Source organism: Podarcis liolepis (genome assembly GCF_965112155.1).
Source record: "Podarcis liolepis genome assembly, chromosome: 12".
Lineage (NCBI taxonomy): Eukaryota > Metazoa > Chordata > Lepidosauria > Squamata > Lacertidae > Podarcis > Podarcis liolepis.
In genome coordinates this window covers 40,668,733-40,693,524 of record NC_139563.1, presented here as the reverse complement: position 1 = coordinate 40,693,524, position 24,792 = coordinate 40,668,733, and the positions used below count along the sequence as shown (strand labels likewise).

The 24,792-nt window shown below is 41.1% G+C and overlaps 1 protein-coding gene across 12 annotated transcripts in view; it reads left to right on the top strand.

Annotated features, from left to right (window-relative positions):
• Positions 1–24,792, top strand: part of ZNF385D (zinc finger protein 385D) — a 554,298-nt gene that overhangs the window by 275,687 nt on the left and 253,819 nt on the right. The window contains exon 1 of one of the 12 annotated variants that reach the window (XM_083468262.1): positions 5,713–5,737. The exons of the other annotated variants lie outside the window; for them this stretch is intronic. Coding sequence (XP_083324388.1) covers positions 5,728–5,737 — 10 coding nt within the window. The 5' untranslated portion in view covers positions 5,713–5,727. Of the gene's footprint in view, positions 1–5,712; positions 5,738–24,792 lie in introns of those variants that run through there. 12 annotated transcript variants of the gene reach the window in all.

Here is a 24,792-nt window from a genome sequence, read left to right as displayed (position 1 = left end):
ATGTATCCTTTCGACTTGGCAGCTCAGGGAAGAAACCTAGCTTTATAAATTCATAGGAAATCCATACTTTAACCGACTCTCCTCATTCCAACGCTGTTTTAACCCTTAAAGAAAGGTCCAATTCCCTACATGAACCAAGAAGCAGGAAATCACTGCAGGCAGTAGGGACAGGGCACCCCGCCATAATTCCCCAAGCGTGAGAGCAGGTACATGGCCCCCCACCCAGGGAGTGACCAAGAAGGCAACAATAGACATCCGCAGAGGCAGTTTAGCAAGTCAGGTGTTCTGAAAGCCCATCTCCAGACAAGTTCTGAGGGCAAGGATATGTAAAGAGTTTTATTGTTCTTTTGGTGATGGGTACTTAAGAGGTGTTGGGAAAGGTGTCTGATAAAGTGACCTAATGTTGAACTTGTGTAACCCTTGTATACCCCTCCCCATTTGTGACATGCTAGTGATGTAGTGATGATGGGTCAATGATGCTTCTCAAAGTGAATTCTGGGGGAAAGAGGGAAGTTTTAAAAGAGGATGTCACCCCATGCTCTGGGTTCATACTCTTGTGGGGACCTGTTGCGCAACAACAAAGATCGTGGTCTATTGACCACTGTTTTGCTCCAAATTACTTGGCTGGAACTTCCTTCTCTTACTGACCACATAGACTTGCACCCCAATGAACTGTTGAGTAGTCTCTCACCCCGGAAATTTTTCCATAACACAAACGTGGGAAATTTGGAAAGCTCTGTCATATGCAGGTCTAGGGAGCAAGCCCCACTGACAGGGCCTGGCCAAGACATTTTGGCACCTGAGGTGGACCCCCAAATGGCTCCCATTTCCCAGTTCAACATAGGAATCTGCTTTCCTGGTGGGTCCTGCTGCCTGAGGCAATTTCTTCACCTTGCCTCACCATGTCTTATGGGTGGGTCGGCCCTGAATAAAAATCTACATTGGAATCTGCTGCCCCTGTGGATTCTGCCACTTGAGGTGGTGGCCTCTCCTTGCCTCATGGGTGGGCCACCCCTTTTACTTTTGAGTAACCATGCATAGGATTGAACTGCTAATGTAACAGCTGGGAGTGCAACTGTTTACAACGTACAGTAGTCCACAAAAACCCATACATAAAAACGAACCCAACACCATTGACAATTTATCAGAATTAAACTCCTATCCCCTTACATAAAGAAAATATAACATAAGAATAAAAGACTTCATTTATCCTGTAAATAGCCTCCTTATTTACTTCTTGTGTACTGTCTCTTTTATATGTGATTATTCCAATTTTTCCTAGTTATTGCTTAAAAAACCACAAAGTCTCCTGTAGAAATTAATCAAAACAAGTCCAGGGATATATTTTGGGGCAATGTTTGGTAAAGTATTCTCTGCATTTCCCCCATTCTTTTTGAAATTCTTGTCCCCTAATTGTCTCTGTTAATCTGGCCAGTTCAGTAGAATCTAATAATTTATCCTGCCATTCTTTTTTTGTTGGCACAAATTCTTTTTTCCAATTTCTGGCAGTTAAGGTCCTTGCTGCACCTGTATGCCACCTTTATCTTTCAAGGATCACAAAGTGGTCTACATGGAAGAGGAGGAGCGAGGTGGCAGGGAGGATGGCACAGTGTAAATGCACCAGCAGAGCCAGTCTGGTGCATTTGCACTACACCAGTCTCCCTGCCTGCCACCTTGTCCCTCCCCTGTAAGCAGTAGTCACAGATGTCAGGTGAGTGTCACCACCCCTTCCCACTGTCTGCTACTGACAGCAATGCAGCTGAAAATTAAATCTCAGAGAAGGAATTGGAAATGAAAACCATCTTGCTTCTGGAACAGAATTAGGATTACCATAAGAAGTGTAGCACTCTGGTGGTGGTGGTGGTGGTGGTGGTGGGGATAGTTGTTATTAGTGCACTTAGATGAAAAGCACATTAATGAAAGCAAGATATTGTAGTGTCTACCGCCAGCAGAAAACACATGCACGGTTGAATTGGAGGGCTGTCAACCCCTTTTGATTTGTTGGGTGCATGATGTGCAGGATATCAGGCTGTAGGTTGTTCTATTGACTTTTCCCAGCAGGGGGATAAATCAGCTGGACTTTATGGCACTGGGAATCATTTGGCTTCAGTGGCTCTGCACTGAAGGGGGGGGAAAGCAGATTGTAGAAGGATTAAATGGAGCTAAAACTCTTTGATTTGACTGTTAGTATTACAATCCCACAGGGAACAGACCAAATCCAATTTACAATACACAAGTGGCTTTTCCTTTTACTTAGTGTAAAGTTATAACAGTGTGTAGCAATTAGACTAAGCTGTGTGCAGTTTGTATATCCTTTTCAAATCGCAAATCTATCTCGAAACCTCAATCTATGTGGAACCATCAAAGTTCAGATAGATATATTTATAATTACTTTGGTTGATTGATTTCACATGGCTCCAGGATCTGAGCATATCTGTGTGCCTATCTATTGAAGCAATCACTCTTATTTTTTGACAGAGATAACGCACAGTACTTTTTGAAATTTAAGGGATATTGAAATTGAGTGTTCTATAATGCTTCACCTAGGACTATGGTCCATGTCTTCTCCTCAGTTTCTTTGAAACATCATGAATTTGTAAATTATGAAATTCTGAACTTTCTTATTTTTTTTAAAAAAAATGCCAGCTATGCAGAGCTACATGTGTTTCACTATTTTTTTCCCATTAGTTCACAGAAAGCATAACTTTTTGTTAGCAGTTGGTTGTGCTGCCTTTGGTTTGCTATTCATCAGCAAACCAAAGGATGCTTGATTCAAATTAGATGCCTTTTTATACTTCTGTGTTAGTCAGATTCAGTATTCTAAACTGTGTGTGTGTGTGTGTGTGTGTGTGTGTGTGTGTATCTGAAATCAATTTATTCAGCAAAATTAATCTGGTTAGTAAAAATGCTGTTGGCAATGTACGTCATAATGACAAATCCCAAAATGAAATGGGATGTTTTGGCTGAATTATATATAACTGCTGATTGTGTGCTCTTTGCTACCAGACATAATCATTAATTAATTTCCAAGTTCTTACTATAGTGCATCAATCATTTGGGGCAATTTATATGTCACACTATCTGTTAAATATTAAACATATCTTCCTGCCTTTGTTTATCCAGAAATAACTTATACTATAGAAATGGTTTTAAACACACACACACGTTTGTTCTATATGTATTCCATGTTAACACAAATCTATCTATTGCTCTGGTATTTTGGGATGCTTAAGGCTTCAATCCTAGGTTTCCACGATTTTGAATAAGTTTCATGGAACAACAATGGACTTGCTTTGGAGTAAGCATGAACAGGATTGCATTGCACTACAGTGGCTAAACATCAATATTATATTCAAGTGGTAGGATTCAGTAGTATGCTAATATTGGGTTTGTGGAATAGTATGTTAATAGAACAGAGATGAATGGGGGTGTTATGTGCATGTGTGTTGGGGGGAGGGCGTTTCCTAGGTGGCAAAATAGGGTCTTCTACAAATGCTGGGCGTGGGGCGCTGAAGGGCAAGAGCTGGGGCTGCTTGGGGATTGTGGTTATAAATACTGTAGGAGGGTTAATACAATTGGGGTGGAAGCTGAGGGGGTTGTGGAGGCAAAGCTAGTTAGATGTGGATCATGGGGGAATCAATAGAGGGTGAGGGGAGGGTTTTATCTGTTCCAGCCTCCCAGCCAGCCAGTGCTCTGGTTCTGTTCCTGACTGGGCCAATTCAGCCACGGAAGCAGCTCCCGCTTGCACGCAGACCACCTTCATTTTCATGCCTCCTCCTCTTTCCTATTCTCCAGCTCCCCTTTGCACACACGCCCTGTTAGTAAATTCACCCCTTTCTCCTACCTCTTCCTTTTGTCAAGTCCTCCTTCCACGCAGATCGCCCCCGCATGCACGTCTCCTGTCCTCTCCTATTTTGCAGCCCTCTTTGCACCCCCCCATTATGTTATTTGCCACTGTATCTTTTTAGATGAACAGAATATTAAGAGCAATCCAGTCACTTAGCTTGTTGCATATTGTATTACTTATATGATGTTAGCCGCTCTCCGGCCGTGGAGGGCGGGGTACAAATAAAAAATTATTATTATTATTATTGTTCAGTTAAAGAACGTTAAGTTCAGTTGATTGATGTTGTCCATGTATGGATGTTTGCTGATTAATAAAATACTTGAATCTGGCATTTCATGTTGGAGATAATACATGGTACCAAGAGTGAAATACATTGTGTGAAGGTATTATGGCATATTTGAGGATTCCACATCCTATATTTATCTCACCTGAGGCAGCTGAGGAATGGAAGAGGGTGAAGTTTGAGTACAGTGGTAGCTCTGGTTACATACTTAATTTGTTCCGGGGGTCTGTTCTTAACCTGAAGCTGTTCATAACCTGAAGCACCACTTTAGCTAATGGGGCCTCTCGCTGCTGCTGTGCCACTGCCACACGATTTCTGTTCTCATCCTGAAGCAAAGTTCTTAACTCGAGGTACTATTTCTGGGTTAGCGGAGTCTGTAACCTGAAGCGTATGTAACCTGAAGCATATGTAACCTAAGGTACCACTGTACAGTGCAAAGGTGTTAGTTTCTGTGTTGTACCCATATGTGCTATTTCTCGTATCCCCCGTGTTCTTCCCTTTTGAGTCTATTCACACCCGTCCCATTGTTTTAAGCCACTACTTTCACCCTCAGTATTCCTCTCATCTCGTTCCCATATCATGGCCACTGCTGTTGTGCAGCCTGCCTTCTCTTCTGCTCCCCTACCCAGCTCTGACTTCATGCAAATCCAGGATTGTGATGTGGCACTACAACTCTTCCAATGCGGTCTGCATAATGACACTCTTTTATTTTATTTTTTTATTATACATAAGAAATAGTTCAAGCATGCAAGCAAAGTTTACATAGAAATGCAAATGTTGGTGCCTTTATTTCACTTTATCTCCTTGTAGTAGTAGTAGTAGTAGTAGTAGTAGTAGTTTGTAAACCCTTTTCTTTCAAATTCTTCATGGCTATGCACTTGATTTTTCATGTATGGAAGTGGATTCCTCCTAGATTAGAGAATAGGATCATGGTTATTGAATACCTTAAACAAATATACCAATAAAGGTCTAGCTCTTAAATTTAAGCCCTGGTTAATAGAGCTAGGACAAATGTATTTGATTGCAACTTGCTTTCTGTAGTGCTCAAACATGCATTTGAATATGTAAGGGGGAAAGGAGAGGTGCTCTTGTGATCATAAATTACACCATAAATGCAGGGACTCTGCCACGCTGCAGTTTGAACAGCTCTTAAAATGCAATGAGAAAAGCAGCAGATTGACAGAATTTAGATGGATTGGTTTGATGTAATTTCAGGGTGGCTGAGTTATTTTTCTGTGACAAGCTCTCTCATCCAAGTCTTTTGAAGAAAACTGATTCTTTGTCTACATGTCTCAGCCTGCTGTCTGTAGCAGATTGTGCATTGTTTCCCTGCATATTGTAGGAGTCTTCTTTTTCTGGACAAAATCAAATGATCACCTATGAAAAAGCTAACTGCCCTGAGGCTTTATGTCCAATTGCTAGTGGCTTATTCAGGTTTGACACTTCTCAGTGTGATCCTTACTGGTTTTTGTAAAACACGCCGGCAGGGGAAAGGCTCAGGAGACTTTATTCTATTCATTTCTGTAATAGTTTTCATGCCACTGGAGGCTTAAGAAGATTTGTACTACCAGCTTTCTTTTCATTAGAAGAGACTGCAATGCTGTTGGGTAAGTTAATGCATGTATGCCTATTTTTTTTTTTAAGGTGAGAATTATGAAATCTATAAAGTTCCTATATTGTGTTATTATTTTCATAATTATTATTGGCTTGTTTTTAAAATATTTTATTCTGACTGTATTTTAGCAAACGTAAGAGTTTAAGAACTGAGGCATTTTCATGTGTGGGCTAGAGAATTAGGAATCTTGACTGCTCTTTGAATGCAATATTATGCTTCGCTGATTTTTGGCAGAAGGATGTTTAAATCCCCCCTCTCCCTCTCTCCTTGCAAGCAATCCTAGTTATATTTTTAGCATAGTTCTTGCCTTGGAACTTCATGTGTTTCCTTTTGCAACAAAGTGCAACAGTCTTGCAGAATTCACTTTGGACTGCACAATGCAGAAATGTGCCATACTTTGATCAGTGCTAGATTGGCTTTTTGAGGGGGAGAGTGTCTACAATTGCTTCAACTAGAATAAGCTGAGAAAGTAAGAGATAAGCTATGAAACTAGTTTTAGAGGCAAACTACACATTTCTGTTTTCATGAGACTCTCAAACACAAGTTTGTTTCCCTACTGAGATAAAAAGCAGCAGTTAGTTATCAAATTTGCAGTGTAAGAACTTGCTTGAGTGTGAGGTCTAAGCAATTCCTTTCCTTCCTTTATAAAAATGTTTGTATACCACAGTTTCTTTTTAAAAAGACCAAAGCGGTTTACATCTATACAATACATCTGTACATCTGTACAATAAAACCACACAGAAATTAAAACAGATAACCTACTGACCTTATATTCCCTGCAACATCATAATATTTAAGTGGGACTTGCTCTCTGATAACTGTGTATAGGATTGTAGCCTCAGTCTGCCCCTTTGACAGAATAGCTATCAGTACGGTTATTTGGATGTTAAATTCATCTAAGATTTGCAGCAGCTTCAGTTCTGAATTGGCATAGGTACAATCTGATCCGCAATATTGTTATGTATTTTGATTTAGTCAGTTTGGTGCCACTGGAATCAGTTGTTATAATGTGAGGTGCACAAGTGCACAACCATGCTCAAGAGATGCTCAGTATTTTTGAAAATCCAATTTGTTGCAATTGAACTTTTCCCTGAAAGGGTCTTGGAGGGCTGTGTCTTAGGCAGCTGAATGAGTACAAAACTTTATTTGGCCTATAGATTGGATTTGAAAGTATAAATATTAAAATAGAGGTAATAGCTGATAGATGTGTTGCATGTTGCTTGTTACAGAAAGGAGGTTATCACAAGCAATAACTTTTCCAAAAGCCAGACACCATATATGTACTCTATAAACAGAAGCAATGCCAGTGAAATTACACATTAAATTTTATTGTGAATTTTATACTTCCCATTATTATACTTCCCATATTTGGGGTTATTGTTTCATAGAATCATGGAGTTAGAAGGTACCCCCAAAGAATCCCTGACAGATGTCCATCAAACCTCTGCTTAAAAAACATTGAAAGGAGTTTGCATAAGCTGAGTGCTGTTAAGGAAGTTGCAAAATCTGTAGAAAGTGAATTGTCTAGCTCTATTTTTGCATGCACACACCCCCCCCGCCCATGTGCTCTTTCTACATCTTTAATACCATTTGCCCTGAGACTGGGGAAGCAAGGGGAAGCATACTCTGCCCTCTGTCACAAGTTAGAGAACTAAGGTGCTATCAGGTAGTTGAATCCCTTCTATCCAGAAAAGAACACCAGCAAATGAAAATCCACCTGTCTCTGAACAGATGTCAATGCTATTCACAATTTACCTCTTCGTTTTGCCATTAACAAACTGATTCATCTTCTCCATCTTTTCTTTCTTCCCCTTGTGTATTTTGTCTTTATACAGTCAAACCTCGGGTTACAGCCGCTTCAGGTTAAGTTTTTTCGGGTTGTGGACCGCCAAAACCTGGAAGTACCGGAACGGGTTACTTCTGGGTTTCGGCGGTCGCACATGCGCAGAAGCACTGAATCGCGCTTTGCCCATGCACAGAAGTGCCAAATTGCAACCCACGCGTGAGCAGATGCACAGATGCGGGTTGTGAACGTGCATCCCGCCCAGATCATGTCTGCAACCCGAACGTCTACTGTAGTTTGTAAACAAGACCAGGGTCTGTCTGTCTCTCTCTGTGTGTAATGTGAGTTGCTTTTGGAGACAATGGGGTAGACTAAGTTAGTTGAGCTTGGGTCCTATTGAAATCAATGAGATGTTAGCCACGATAAAAGTCCCACAGATCTCTTCTGACTCGGGCTGGATCCAACCCACACTGTAAAGCAGAACAAATATTATAATAATAATAATAATAATAATAATAATAATAATAATAATAATAGGAAGCAAAATGTATATTATTTTTCCTGGCTGTTTCTAAATAGGTAGATTTGATGAATTCCAGACTTGGATCTGTTGCCTAGCATAACAACAATGGTTGATGATGCATATGAATGCAGCACTCTGGGCCTAAAATTAACAGCCATTCCTCTTGCTCTCCCAGCCCATCAGAGGAGCACAAGAGAGCTCCCCACTTCTGTGCAGGCGGCTGTGATTATGTGCAGTGAATGATATCATCAACATCCATTGACAGTACACATCCCTGCCCAAGCTAAGTGATGCCTGTTGCAAGGGAAGGGGGACTCCAGGCATTTTATTGAGTTAGGTATAGACCAATACTTTAGTAAGCGGTGAATAAAGGGAGGTAGCACCTGTGCATCCATGTTGAAAGCAGGAGTTCAGCAAAGTGAAGCACAACTAAGGCAAACAAGGTGATTAATCCATGTAGGAAGATGATTTGGGGAAGAAAGTGGCTTAGCTTGGACACACTGCTTCTTTCCTTCACTTTATGGAGTGTAGCTTTACTTCATTACCCAGCCACACGCTCACTTTGACTTTCACTTAAGATGATCCCTTAGAGTCACAGGTACTTGGGAGAAGAAACTTTGTCTGAGAACTGAAATGAGAATGCAATCATGAATAAAATACTACTTTTTTTGTATATCTGAAAATATCTGTATATCTGGAAATAATCGAGAAACAATCAGAAGTCCAGAAACACCTTGCCTCATTATCTATTTTTTCCTGCATAGAAGTTGGCCTATTACACCACTCTGGGCAGAATGTATTTCTTTAAAAAAAAAGCTTGTGTGTGTGTGTGTGTGTATGTGTGTGTGTGTGTTTCACATGTAACCCCTACACACGCTTGTGTAAGAGAGGGATCTTTTACATGGGTCAGCGGCGTGCTACTCAAGAGCACACTTGAAAAGATGTTTATTACAGATGGGTGAGAAAAGGAATTCATTTACCAACTAATCAAGTGTGGTGCAGCATATAAACATAAATTCATGGGTACATTTAACCTAATACATTTACAACCCTAAATAAAATAAGTTCTTAAAAGAGTAAGAATATTACCATGCTAACGACATGGATGAAAAAGGGTGGAGCGTCCCCACTTGACATGAAACTCCAGAAGGCAGAAAGGAGATTTAAAGTTATCTTTCCAATGCATAGAGGGGATCCTGTTAATTGGTAGCAATGTGTGCCTGTGCTGGTCAGAACCAGAAGCTTGGTCCAGGGAGTCTACGCCTTAGGTTTTTGTATGATTTCCAGCTCTTAGACTCAAAAAGCTCTGCTATTGCACCTGGGCAATAGAATGCCTTTACCAAAGAGCTTCTTGGTTCAGTGTGCTGCACTGAAATGCTCCTAGCACATAGTGGGATTCAGATAAAAGAAGAGTATTCAGAGCACCCAAATCCAATCTGTTTTATGGGAATTTAGTTTCATAGGAATGCCTGGAAGCAGTGGCAGACCTTGGGGTCTCAAATTTCAGTAGTGCTCTGTGCAACACCAAAATTTGCTAACCCTCCCGCTTTTAGCATTCCATTTTAATCATAGTTGCAGTGGCCCCTGTGGCACCCCCAAGGCTCAGCGCCCAATGTGACCAAACCATTTGAGCTCCCCAAAATCAGCCACTGCTGGAAGTGAGGTTAAGATGAAGTAAGAAGGAGAAACTAAGGTTTTCACCCTTTTAGAGGTTAGGTGGGGTCTCCTTACTAAAAGTTGGAAATTAGAGTGGGCTTAATGATTGTAATCGTGTCTCAGCCGTGTTTTCTGCTGGAGTCTGGGTATCAGGAAGTATGGTATAAATGGCATTATTCTGTTTGACCAGGTGTTTGATCTGCCACATAGTTGAGTTCTGAATTGGGTAAGAGAGAATCCTACTTCCTGAGGTGACTAGTTTACTTGCTGGGAGGTCTTGGCCCAGGCAATCATGATTTTTGCCAATCATCTCTGTTTTGCTACTATATATCAAAGTAAGGACTCAAACACAATGTGAAGGTAAAAAGTTGAAGGAATTGTGTTTCCCAGCATGCACTGGTTGTACCAGCTTCCCAATTCAGTAAACAGAATTGAATACTAGTAAAGGTAAAGGACCCATGGACGGTTAAGTCCAGTCTAAAGCAACTGTGGGGTGTGGCGCTCATCTTGCTTTTCAGGCCGAGGGAGCTGGTGTTTGCCCACAGTCAGCTTTCTGGGTCATGCGGCTAGCATGACTAAACTGCTACTGGTGCAAGGAGGACAGTGACGACTGCCAGAGCCCACAGAAATACCATTTACCTTCCTGCCACATTGGTACCTATTTATCTACTTCACTGGTGTGCTTTCGAACGCTAAACTGACAGAAGCTGGGACAGAACAAAGGGAGCTCACCCCGTGGCACGGATTCGAACCACCGGCCTTCCGATTGACAAGCCCAAGAGGCTCAATGGTTTAGACAACAGCGCCACCCTCATCAAATACCTAGGGTGTTGTGAGCTCCTATGTTATAGAACTCAGTCTTGTTTAATGTGCAACACATAATCTTTTGTTCAAGCCCCTCATTCAGAATATCTCCCCAAATTATCAGAATCTGAAGTTATCAAAAGATGATGGAAATTGAGGCAAACAGTACTGTAAAAATAAGAGAGATGGTCATCACTCAGGAGTGCAGTACTTCAATTTTTTCCCCACTTAGCAGATTAGCTGAAAAGAGGCCATTTGCCCCCTATGATTAAAAGCACCAAATTTAGTGCCTAAACGATTATTGTTATTAAAATTTCAGATGTCTCTCTAGGTGAACTCAATTACAGTGACACAATGGAGCAAATAAATGTAAAAGCCATTGGCCTTATTTTATCCTAAAGGTCAAATACATCAGACTGAATAATGGTTAAAATAGACGTGAGAACCACAAATGGGGCATTGATCAAAGACATTTTGGATTACAAGCCTCTTTACCTAGATTTTTAAAAGTTGTCATTTGTTTCAGCCTTGCACTGTGACAAGGTTTATATATGCAGTAAGTGTTGGGTTTAAATAAGCAGTAAGTGATTTTCGTAATAACTTTTGACGTCTTCCATTAATAACCCTTTTCAGTATTGCTGTGCTTTGTTTTGCAGCACAGAGATTCAAGTCTTGTTTCTGTTGTCTCCATAGTAAAGCTTGCTAATACAAAGCAGTTGTATAAAGCTACTCTCCAAAGGTCACTAGTGAGCAAAAGAAATGCCTGCAGTGAAGCCAAGAGCCAAAGCCAGAGTGGATTAACAACAGGTGTCTGCCTTGCCCAATGGGTTCATTGCAGTGGATTAGCCTAACAGCTGATATTCAGAGATGTGCATAACTTCAACAGTGCATAGAAAGAAGGATGCTGATCTGATTTGTCCAGGATACCACTGTAGCAAAATGAGTCAGCTTTGTCTAGCTCTGCTGCATGTCAGTCGCAGAATGGTAGTAACTGTTTATCAGACCGATGGTTTGTGATAATATTGATAGGTACACTAGTTCCAAAATTGTGGAAACCTTTTGGAGAAAGTGTATTTCTAAGGTTTGATGGCTCGTAACACTACTTTTTTTTAGTAATACCACAAAATTATATATCAATAGAAAGATAATCTAATGAAGAATGTAATGCAACAAAGTTTGTTCAATTATCTGCATTCTATCAAAAGTTATAGCCAAATAACCAGAAAAAGGAATGTTTAGAGAGCCAATCAGGTGTCATCTTGTTTTGGCAATGATGGCTCATAGCACCACTTTTTTTTTTTTTTTTTGCAAAGATGGTATTATTTTATGGTATTACTCCAAAAAAAGGTGGTGTTATGAGCCATCAAACCTCGAAAATACACTTTCTCCAAAAGGTTTCCACAATTCTGGCCACTACTGTATAATCTAGGATTGTATTTGCCTAGACAATTCCATGCCGCTTCTCCACTTTTGTGCCAATTTTGCTTAATTCCACTAACACGCCTGGAAGTGCTGGTTGACCCAATTTAGCAGAGCAGCATAATGGATGGAAGCACTGGTGCTGCTAAAAGCTATAATGTTGTTCTGGGGCCTGATTTCCGCACTACTTATTCCGCAGTCCTGTTTCCACTCACCTGGGAGTAAGCTCCATTAAACTTAGGGTTTTATATGCTAGTATGAATACCTTGGATTTCACCTGGTAGCTCAGTGGCAACCAGAGGGTGCTTCCAAGACTTGTGACACATGGCGCCATTAGGGTGCCACACTTACCAACCTGCCAGCTGCATTCTACGCTAGGTGCCCCCTCTGGAATGAATGGATGGATGGATGGATGAACGAGTCCTCTGATAAATAGAAAAGGAAACAACAGGATTTGTTGTTATTTTACAGTGGATCTGAGTCGATGAGCTTTTTTCAACTTCACAGCTTATGTTTATCTTTTTGTTTAATATCATGCTTTTCAGCTTGTGAAGCTTATCCTATTATTCAGTTAGTAAACTGTTAGGATTAAAACTATGAATAAATAGTTTCAATTAAAAACCATTAGTGTAGAAAAATCAAAAGAAGCTTTCATTCTCCCTCTCATGCTCTCTCTCTGATAAAATCCTTGATTCTTCCTGTATTTGTCCAAAACTATTCCCATGTTACAATTTTGACAGCAGTGATCACTGAAGTTCTTTTTAAAAAAGCACTTTGGAAGCTATTTTTGAACATGCTTTACCTAGATTGTGGTACAAACTAGGTCAAGACATCAGAAATCCTGACCTTAGCTGTTAAGTTGGGACACAAGTGGGGTTGCTGCTGGCCTGCTTTCTGCTGTGCCATACTTTCACCACTATGGGTGGGCAGAAAGCAGTGCTGCCGTTATCAGTTCAGCTGCTGATTATTTGTTATATTTGTATAGTGTCTGTCTAGTCTATAAAAATTAGATTTTTGTAATTTATTTGAGCAGGTGGGAAATCCGGGTCAGGGGCAATGCTTACATTCAGAAATTGTAGAAATCCTTAGTACACAGTGGCTTACCGGTTTGTTCAAAGTCCACGCAGTACTCCTTATTTTCTTCAGGGTTTCTTACAGCTCTCTAGATCAGTAGAGAGTACATTCTCAATACCTAACAATAGGAAATATAAAATAGTTCAGACAGTCTTGCTGTTCAGCAGCATTGAGTTGACACATCCATTTGCTCCATAGGCAGCCTGGTATTTTCATCAAGGAGATCTTCATTCTCTAAGCTGTATGCAGTTTAACTGGGGGATAAAGATCATGATTCAAATCTTAAAGTGGAAGAATGACATTTTCTCCCTTTTCTGTGCTTAATTTCATTATCAGGCTGTGATAGCAGTGACCAACATAGAACAGACATGGTATCTGACATCCAGGATCTCCATGAAATCTCCCTGCTTCTTCATTCATCTCATGTACAGACAGTAGTTGATTATCATTTGGTTGCCTCCTTATAAACTAGGGAGGGGTTTGGAAATCAGGTGATGAAGAGCCCACAGCTCGGTTGCAGTGCACATGTTATGCTTACATAACGTCCCAGGTTAAGTTGCTGCCCTCTTCTCCCCCCCACCCCATGCAAAAAAGCGAGGGATGACAAAAAGAATACCAGTCAATACACTAAAACTGTTTATTGCGGGGCCAGAGGGATGATGAGAGATTTACTCAGGTCCCCAATTCACCTTGGGCAACTGAATTGGGACCTGAGTTCTTCCAAGCAAATTGCACAAAAATTATACAGTACCCACTGTTTGTTTGTTTGTTTCATTTATATCCCACCTTTTCTCAGCGTTAGGGAATGGTCTGGATCTGAAGATGGGGGAATGCTGTCGCAGGCAGATCAGCTTCTCTCAGAAGAGGAGGGGGAATATTCCCCCCCTCCAGGGTTTTCAGAAGCAGAGAGAAAGGCAGATACAGACACAGAAGCTGAACAGCTTATAGAGGAGCTACCCAGCTACGAGATAATGACAGGAGAAGTGGAAGGGAGGGGACAGCTAGGAGAGACATCGATCGAGAGTATGGGGTCCCCTGACTCGGAGGTCTGAATGTATCAGAGAAAAAGGAGGCAGAGGGAGGGAGGAACTTCTAGTTGGCGCCTTTCTTGCTGCGGAAGTAGTAAGGAGGTTTAGAGTAGACAACTGGCCTCCTTTCAGAGAGCTGTGTATTTGTGATCACAACATGAAGCTGTAATAAAAGGACTATAAATCTATCAACTGCTCATTAATTCTTATCTGTGAAGTTACCAAAGGGAGGGGAGGTCTCTCGGAGCTTGACACTCAAGGAGTTCAAAGTAGTGTCCACGGGTGTCTCTTCCTCCCCACTTTATCCTAACAACAACCCTGTGGAGTTGGTTAAGCTAAGAGGGAGTGATTGGCCAAAGGTCGCCCAGTGCGCTTCATTGCTGAGTGGGGATTCGAACTCCGGTCTCCCAGATTCTTATCTCACACTCTTAGCAGTACACCACGCTGGCTTTCTCGAACACCACACTATAGTAACTGCTTCTTTATTAGGCAGACGCATTACTGATTGGACTGCTTCCTTTGTTCTGAATTAATAATCACAGAGCAGCAGAAGCACCTTAGAGGCTTTTCATGGGATATACACAACAGAGAAGGCATCTACCGGAAATCTGAAGTCTAAATAAGTGCTACAAGTTGAAATAGACAGCACTGGTCTATCATTGTAAGACAGGTTATATAGAAGTAGATGACCTGTGTGTTCTAAAGGTGGGTAGTGTGTGTGTGTGTGTGTGTGTGTGTAAGGTAACTATATACAGTGGTACCTTGGGCTACATACGCTTCAGGTTACAGACTCCGCTAACCCAGAAATATTACCTTGGGTTAAGAACTTTGCTTCAGGATGAGAACAGAAATCGTGCAGTGGCGGCACAGCAGCAGGAGGCCCCATTAGCTAAAGTGGTGCTTCAGGTTAAGAACAGACCTCCAGAATGAATTAAGTTCTTAACACGAGGTACCACTGTAAGTGCTCAAAATTTCTCACGGGAGAGGTTGAACTCTATGGAAGGCTGTTTATCTGTAACTCCAGACAAACTGAGTTTAGGAGTTTGGAAAAGCAAGGAATTTGGGAAATCCATGTGGCCAGAGCTTACAAATGCAAGAAAATAACTCATGCTTGCTTTCCCTCTCTTTCTGAATGTTACGTGAAATAACTGCTTAGCTCCCCCCACTCTCACTTATTAACCTTGTGTTACATTTGGAACTGTAATCCTGAAAACATAGACGGAACCCATCAGTGTGCATAAACCAGTTTAGATACATAGATGTTTCTCTGGCTACTTTCCTTCAAGCAACTGTTTTTAGCCATTCAACAACATAAACAGAGAATAGATTGTGCTTCATTATGTAATATTAAAATTTTAAAAGTCTGCTTTCCTAGTTTCAATCACCACACTTGTCCTTATTTTTTATCTTCTGAAATGTGTGTTTCAGATTAAGAAGCTTGAATGTCTGCTGAGAATCGGATCCAAACATGCCATGAATTAAAATATTAATACTTTGCTTCTTAATGAACAGAGACACTAATACCACTCTGTGTATTAGTCTTTCAAGCTGCCATGCTGATTATGAATATAAATTGCATTATGGAAGAATGCTTTAAAAAAGAATTAAATCCAAATGTAGCATTTGGTGTGCAAAGTACATTTGTTTTGAAGGTTGTGTTCAGTGGATTATTTCTGTCAAGCTTTCTATTTATCACCTCTTTAGCCATAAGATAAAACATCCCTTTCTGTTGAAATACAATCACAGTAAAATGCCACCTCATCTAAACAGATGACTGTAATCAAAATGCACTGTTTTTAGAAATATTCATATTTCAAACAATTATGTTTAGTGACTTCTTGCCAGTTAGGCTTGTTCAGCTAGGAACTGCATTTTAATGAGAAAGCGGAATGGGCTTTAGCCAATACGATCCGTTGGCAGAAACACAATCAAATGAGGGAAAGGTTTAATTGGTTTTATTTAATTCAGTCACATCTACGGTTCTCAACAAAGACAACAGAAAAACTGTTGTGGAACTATGAAAACTGAGTATTTTTCATTGACGTCATTCGTTAACTCCAAATGTGTGTATGGTACATTCATAAGGTATTAGAAAGCATTATTATTTTGATTTAAAAGTATCAAAATATTTTAATTTCTTTCTCAATTTTGTTATTCCTGGAGTAGTTGGTCTAGATCAGCTGAGAAGTTCTAATGAATAGATAGTCTAGAACCAGAATCACAACCCAACCACTTGGTGAGTTAACACAGGGTTGACTATGGTGTGTCATGAGTAATGGACACTGTAGGTTTAGGACATTACGTGGTAAATGCTCCCCTCCCAGATAAAGATTTAGCATTATGGCATATTTTCCATAATGTTGCTGTTGGCGTATGATTTCAAATGAACAAATCAGAATCCACTTGTGTACAGCATGATATTAGCTAAATGCCTAGCAGCTGTTTCGCAAGTATGAGACTAAAGCAACCAAGCTATAAATCTGAGCAAACTGCATGAAAGGCTATATAATGCAAACTGATTACTTTAGGTCTTGAATTAATCTGGATGTGAATAAAAATAACCAACAACATACCCTCTTCTAATTTTAACAACCGCTGTTGGGAAAAACTTGACAGATGGATCATGACATGAGTAACCATTACAAACCAACACTGTGATCAAACAAAACACACACACACACACACACACACACACACACACACACTACTAGTCCCCATGAAGGTGGACCTTTAATCTTTAATCAAAACCATACAGTTAAGGTGGTAACATTAACTGGATTTAAATACTGTGTACAATACAAGTAGCCTTTTGGGAGTTTTATGGTTTTTGAAAAGAGCAGTAGACTGTCTTGTATTTTGCATTATGAAAAGCAGAAGGTGTATGCTGATCTACTTTGACCGTAGAGGCTCTTCACGTGGCGTAGCATATTATTTAATATGGAATTTATTCACATAAGTAACACAAATCTCCATACAGCACTGACATGAGGATATTCCACACAACTAGGTTTGCCACCTTCATTCTGGCAAAATACAGGGCAGGGCAGGGTGAGGTGGTTGGGTGGCAATTTAAATAACATTGCATGGATGTCAGTGCGGTACACTTTATTATCCTTAAGGGGTGCAACGCGGTGTATGGAAGCATAGGAGGTGTTAACAAATGAATCTTTCATTTAATTGGCTCATTTCCATGTAACATAGAATAGAAGACAATGCACCACAAAACTAAGATTGTGGAAGAACGTACCATCAAAAAACTAATTTTTCAATTGTGTTTTATACTAGTGCATGTATTTAAGGAGATTCCATGTAGGGGTGGTTTTTATGTTCATAACCAGAGTAGCGTGGAAAGCACTTTTAGGTATTTGAATCCCATGGTACTCCAGTAACATATGCAGGAAGAATTTGGATTGAGTGAATGATGTACTTCCTTTCCATGTCAGCACTGTCAGTAGCTGCATGGGGAAGACATTACATCGTTCAGAAGCCCCATGTTGTTTCTCCTTTTAGACATTACCCACTCTGGGACCCAGAGCGGTTCCCATGAAACTCTGCTAACATAAATTCAGCTTTATTGTTACTACTGTATACATGATTGCTATCATCCTGGTATTTTATGCAATCTGCCATCTATTCTTACCATTATTTCTTGGACGTGGACATCCGCCTAGCTTGACAAAATTTGGCACCCTTATTTGCATTCAGTTAAGTGCTGCTACTTATGGTGATTTAATGGGCTCAACTCTTTTGTCCACTCCTAGCTCCCTTGATTACCTTAATAGCAGGTAATTCTAATATCTCCTGCGGCAGTGTTCCTTAGCAACAAAGGAATTAGAAGAATAACAAGTGGAAGCCTTGAAAAAAGAATCTGCAGAAAGGCTTATTCTAATTGGTGTAATCTAAATTCAGCCCTTCTTACCTCTATGCAGCCAACTGCAAAATCACACATGAAGAAGTGTTCTTCTAATTGGAACAATATTCATTTTTATCTCAAAAATGCTAAGCACCTGGAAGTCATGTGACTCACCAAAGGAAATAAAAAGCTTTTTTGTAAAAAACCAGAGCCATCCTAACCTTCCCAGAGGGGATTAGGATTATGCAGAAGAGCTCCTCTGTTGGGGGAGATGTTCTCCACTGGTTGCAGCAGGCTGTCTACCCTGCCTGCCCTGGAGGCCTCTGATAGTTCTATAGAAGGAGCCTGCTGACGGTCTCTACTGGCAACAGGGGCTAAATTGGGGTGTTCTGGGATGCTGGGGGCGGCCTTGGATCTGCAGATCCAAAGCTCCCTTGACCCGATGTGGATATTTTCCATTCAATTGTAAATTGGGATTTCAAATCTTATAGGCAGCCTTCATGAGTAGACGAGGCTTCCTGCTTCAGACTTCACCATTTGACTTGTGGAGGGTGACTGGCACAGAATTGCAAGGGTGTGGAGCTTACTGTGCTTTGTCCTATTCACCCTGCTCACATGTAGCTTTTACATGCAAGCAGCCTGCCTGAATAGGGCTCATAACAACAACATATTGACAGTGTTTGGCACCATTATGGCATTAAAGTACAGTGGTACCTCGGGTTACATACGCTTCAGGTTACAGACTCCGCTAACCCAGAAATAGTACCTTGGGTTAAGAAGAAGAAGAAGAAGAAGAAGAAGAAGAAGAAGAAGAAGAGGAGATTGGATTTGATATCCCGCCTTTCACTCCCTTTAAGGAGTCTCAAAGCGGCTAACATTCTCCTTTCCCTTCCTCCCCCACAACAAACACTCTGTGAGGTGAGTGGGGCTGAGAGACTTCAGAGAAGTGTGACTGGCCCAAGGTCACCCAGCAGCTGCATGTGGAGGAGCGGAGACTCAAACCCGGTTCCTCAGATTACGACACTACCGCTCTTAACCACTACACCACACTTTGCTTCAGGATGAGAACAGAAATTGTGCTCCGGTGGCGCGGCGGCAGCGGGAGGACCCATTAGCTAAAGTGGTGCTTCAGGTTAAGAACAGTTTCAGGTTAAGAACAGACCTCCAGAACGAATTAAGTACTTAACCTGAGTTACCACTTTAAATGTAACATTAAGGAAAACAGGAAAAGGACAGGAAAGAGCAGGAAAGGGTGAATTATTGCAACTACCTTAAAGGTAAGATTCATATTCTTATTTCAGACCAAAATGGGGCAAGAATCTGCCCCAAACTTTATCTGAGAGCTGCATATCACCAACGTGAGTTTCACCCTGGCTCTAGATATATCACCACATTTACCACTCACTTTCATCTTGGGTGATACAAAGACTAAGATTTGGTGTCTCTTCTTCTGCTGAAATTTTTGAGAATGTAATCCAAGAAACTCTAGCCGAGCTCCTTGGTGTCCTGAACCTCAATGATGACATTCTTGTGTTTGGAGCAACTCAGAAGCCACATGATGACACCCTTGAAGCAGTTTTGGATTATTTGCAATACAATCTCACACTGAATCCTGGGAAGTGTGGATACAACGTGAGTTGTTTGTTTTTCCCCCTTTCATGTTTACTTTCTCCTTATCCAAAGAATGTGGCAGCCATGCAAGAAGCTGCAGAGTCACAGACTTCATTTTAGCTAAGGAAGCTCCTTGGCCTTGCCAATATTGTTTTATCCCAAATCTAGTGATCATAACTCAGCCCCTAAGAGAGCTCACCAGCAAAAACAAAGCTGGGAATCAACTGATAAATATCAAGCAGCTTTACCTTGGCTTACAGTGTCCCTTTCTAGCTATACAACAATGGCATATTTTGAGCCCCCAAAACACACAACTCATAAAAAATGAGCCCTTGTTAGGCTTGAGGGTCTTTCTACATAAACAGACACCAGTAGCTGTATATTTATCACAGTGTATGCAAGTAAAGCACCCTCAGCTGTTGAATATCGCTTTTCACAAACAGAATGAAAAGCATTGGCTGTAGTGTGGAATGGCTTACACTTCCACTTGTACTGATTTGGACACCATTTCATAATAATCACAGATCATATGCCACCACAACCCATGTTCATCAGTGATCCAACTACCGACCCACATTGAACATTGGATAGTGCAACTTCAAGCTTTTAATCATACTCCAATATATTGTCCTGGCAAGTCAAATGCTGCTGATTATTTTTTCATGACATCTGTGCCTCAGACTTCAACCATTCACAATTCCGAGGAACTGACCAACACACTTGTACTCTTCGTTTCATCCCAGGCTGCTCCAAAAGCTGCGACTCAACAACAAGTTTAAAATGCTGTGGATAAGGATCTCTGTCTGCAACATACAATTCTGACTTTTCAGAAGTGGCAATAACCTGTTTTCCTTCACGTGCATTCCACTGGGGGCCAGAGCTTCCTTAAACTTTTCTTCATTATCTATTAGGAACTGACTGTCACCAACACAAATCTATTACTGTACCACCATATCTCTAGCTCATGACGACCAAGAGCGTAATAAGCGCTAAGCAGCTTCTTCAAGAAAGTGTCTGATTCCCAACCATAGACTCAGAAATTGAACACTGTGTCCAGTCCTGTCTTCTTTGTTAGTCAGCAGTGTTAGATAACAAAGTCTCACCATTACACATGACTGCATTGGCCCAGTGAAAGTAAGAAAACCCTTCTGGGATTTATCATTTGCAGCACAAGTCATGTAACTTGTTTGTCCATTTTTGGTCACCAACATTTTTGTCTTAGTCGATTGCCATTGGAGTATTTAACAGGTGCCCAGCAGATCAGTGCTGATTGATTCTCATTCCTTCAGTTCCCATGCCTAATGGTCAATATTGGCCAAAGAGAAAAGTAAGAGAGGAGTTTGATCTGTATTTCTGACTTGGGTCTCTTGGATGAGGCTAGGGAAAGAACTGCGCAATTGTCAGCAGAGGCAGATTCATGGTCAAATAGTCATATTCCTAATACAGGTGTCATGAGGAGTTACTAAGATAGAAGGTCACCAAAAAGATTTCAGGACTTTGTTATATGGGTTTGAGCAGTCAACTACTGGCAGAAGGTTAGTTAATATGAATTGGAAGGTAAAGTTTGAGCTTTGAGACGTTTGTTCTTAGCAGCACCCAGAAGTTCATGGGAAAAGAGAAGAAAGGGGGAGGAAATAAGAATATTGAGAATAATAATAATAATAATTTTCTTTTTATTATAATTATTTATATCCCACCTCTTCTCTAGAGCTGGGACTCCGGACAGCTCACAAAAATTATTACAAATTTGGGCAAACCACAGAAAACTAAAAGCATATAAAATACAATTGTTTAAAAGCAATTATAATAAAATTAGGGCAACTTAAAAACAAGTCTATAAAATCTGGTAAACAAATCTAGTAAAAAAAAGCAGAGCACTATTAAAAGCACTTTTAAAATTAATAGAATATCTTTCTCAAGGGGGAAGGGGAGATGCAAAAAAAAAAAAGGCATCTTAATATTTCAGTTTAGGCATTCTTAAAAAAGGCATTCTTAATATTTCAGTTTAGGTTTCACTCCTTCCATTTCAGTTCATACCCTTTCAGCTTATACCCTTAGGGTGATCCTCATCCTTTTTGAAGAAGGGCTTAGGTTTAGCGATTATTTCAAATCCAATTTTGATACAAAATTTGGCAGCATATTTATGATTCTGCCTGTTGCAGAACTGGACTAAGCAGACCAGAAAGTCACTGGAAACCCAAAGGGCTTCTACATCGTTGTAGGCCATGCAGTGCAATAGGGTTGTGTGTATGTGTGTGTTCTCTCTCTCTTGGCAATGACTGATTTTACACATGTCCAATTGACGTGTGACTGCACACATGCGTGCATTGTGGCAACCCAGAAGTGGCTGGGAAAGGGGGTGGGGCAGGAGCACAATGGGCATATTGCACTCTGCCATCGCACTCAATGACCCGGAACAACACCCCCAAGTAAATTGGGGATTGCCTGTATAATACCATATTTTTCGCTCTATAAGACACACTTTTCCCCTCCTAAAAAGTAAGGGGAAATGTGTGTGCGTCTTATGGAGTGAATGCAGGCGGGAGGCTCTGCTCAGCGCTCCCTTTAAAGAGCACTGTGGATTGTGTGTCTTGGGGGCTTTTGGGGGAGCCTTTCTCCCACTGCCCTGAAGAGGTCCCATAAGCCAGCAGCGATCCCTCCTGCTGTCCTGGCTTCGCCGTGCGCAGCGTCTTCCGGGCAGGGGGAGCCTTCATCCTGCTGCCCGGAAGAGGCTTTGCGCAGCTATCCCAGAAGCCAGAACAGCAAGAGGCTATCCCAGAAGCCAGATCCCTCTTGCTGTTCTGGCTTTGGGGATTCAGAATATTTTTTTTTCTTGTTTTCCTCCTCCAAAAACTAGGTGCGTCTTATGGTCTGGTGCGTCTTATAGAGCGAAAAATACGGTAGATTTTGGCTCCATGACACCAGCTTGTGTGGATATTTTCTGTTAAGGGAAAAAAAGCAGGAACTCTAAACAGTATAGCTTTGGCTATAATGATTATATTATATACTTGACTGAAATGCTGTACAGAATCTCATGATCTTTTTCCAAGGTGCAATTAAGTGAGTTTTCTGTCACTTTTACTGAAGCAGTTCACCACTTTGAGTGCCAATTTGGCAGAAAATCTACTTATAGATGCCTAAAATAAATAAATAACATAATTTCCCACAGAAACCAAATCCCTGCTGTTCAGCAACCATTACTTTGGCATACAAGGTTGGAATAGTATAGTGTTTCTGGATGTTGGCCGCTCACATAAACTTAGTGTGCAATCAATGTTACAAAGAACTAACAGAGGGCTACTCCTATGGTACTTCTGGCTGCATACAGCTTCAACCTGGCTTCAACCTGGCCCTTCAAAGGTTGTTACAGGATTTCCCCTTGTTAGCTCTCCCTGCAAAAGGATCTCAAAGTGAGTCCAAAGTGGTTTGCTCTCTTATGGTTCTCTTGTGGAATCCAATAAGAGAACTGTAGAACTGCTATGGTCTTTGTTGCACTCGGGTGCCACCAATATAACTGACTGAAGGAGCTTAATAATTTGGTGTCTTATTAGGTGACACAATGAAACAAGGCTTAACTTTCCCTGAAAATCCTCAGGTTCTGGCCTGGCTCCTGAAATAGATAAAAGTATTTTTTTTTAAATAAAAATAATAATTTATAGACCACTTCCCATCAAAGCATTTCAAAACTATATGCAGAATAAAATTGCAACACTAAAATATTGAAAAGATATAAAATCAAATGAGTTTTAAAATATACATAAATCTGAATAAAACCAACAATAAGCAATCAATAAGCAATCTCAGGGGTATACACTGTATCTAAAATAAGGGATGCGGGTGGCGCTGTGGGGTAAACCACAGAGCCTAGGGCTTGCTGATCAGAAGGTTGGCGGTTCGAATCCCCGCGATGGGGTGAGCTCCCATTGTTCGGTCCCAGCTTCTGCCAACCTAGCAGTTCGAAAGCACGTCAAAGTGCAAGTAGATAAATAGGTACTGCTCCAGCGGGAAGGTAAACAGCATTTCCGTGCGCTGCTCTGGTTCGCCAGAAGTGGCTTAGTCATGCTGGCCCCATGACCCGGAAGCTGTCTGCGGACAAACGCCGGCTCCCTCGGCCAATAAAGCGAGATGAGCGCCGCAACCCCAGAGTCAGTCACGACTGGACCTAATGGTCAGGGGTCCTTACCTTTACCTTTAAAATAGGCCAGTAAACTAGGTGGACAAAGCCCAGGTTGGGAATTGGCCTATTTTGGGTGCCTCCTATGTAGGGAGCAGTCCAAGCTGCTACTGGATTCCTCACAGCACTTTGCCTGCCTGTCCATCCAGCTTATATTTCTACTTTGCCTCCCAGTTTCTGCCAACTCTAATCACTAGCCATCTTCTACCTTCCTCACCTGCAGGAGATCATATCAGAAGACTAAATTTGAGCCAGAGCCTACCAAGACTTAGCTCTAAAGCTTCTCTTCAATTCCATGGCTTTGGGGCATTTGCAGTCCCTTTCCTTTCTGCTGTGTAACCACAACTTAGCACTGCATACTCAAGATTAACTTAACTGTCCAGGGGTCCCTTTACCTTTATTCATGATGAAATATAAGGACTTTTAGCCTGTCTAGGTATGTCTTCTGAAAAAAGGCTGAACTCTTGCTCTTCCTTTTGAAGAAGTCAAACCTTGAGGGCTGCAATTATTCCAGGATGGGATATAACAAGCGCCAGGGTGAAGCAGACCTGTGATCTTGACATGACAGGAAGATAATATTTCTTACAGAATAAAAAAAATGGCACCCCCCCACTCCCCTCCCCCCCCCTGGAAAATGAAACTCACCTACTCAGTTCATAAAGATATAAGGCAACTGTGGAATTCTAAATAAGCAGGGAGAGAAGTCTGTCACATACATTTGTAGATTTGCCGAGAATGGGTCTGATCTCGGGTGAAGTCTGGGGTTAGAAAATTTATAGTTTTGTTCCTGTCACATCCTATCTGTATCTTAGCCTCTGTACTTGAAGCAAATACAGTTTTATGTCCTTAAAGCATGTATGGCCTTGTGTGTCAAAGACACCCAGAACCAGTTTATGAGAATATTAGAGTGGTCTGCCTGGGGGAAGAGCCATTTTTCTTGGACTAACTCTGCCGTGTAGACAGCTAATTTAGTAGCACTTGCAAATGTGCAGGTGTCATGTCCTTTTACTGCTCTGGAGATAGTTCAGCTTTATACAGGAGTCTGATGAAGCTAGAGAAAAACCCAATATTCTTGTTACAATCAGTGGGTCACAATCATAACTATGGTATGAGGTCACAGTT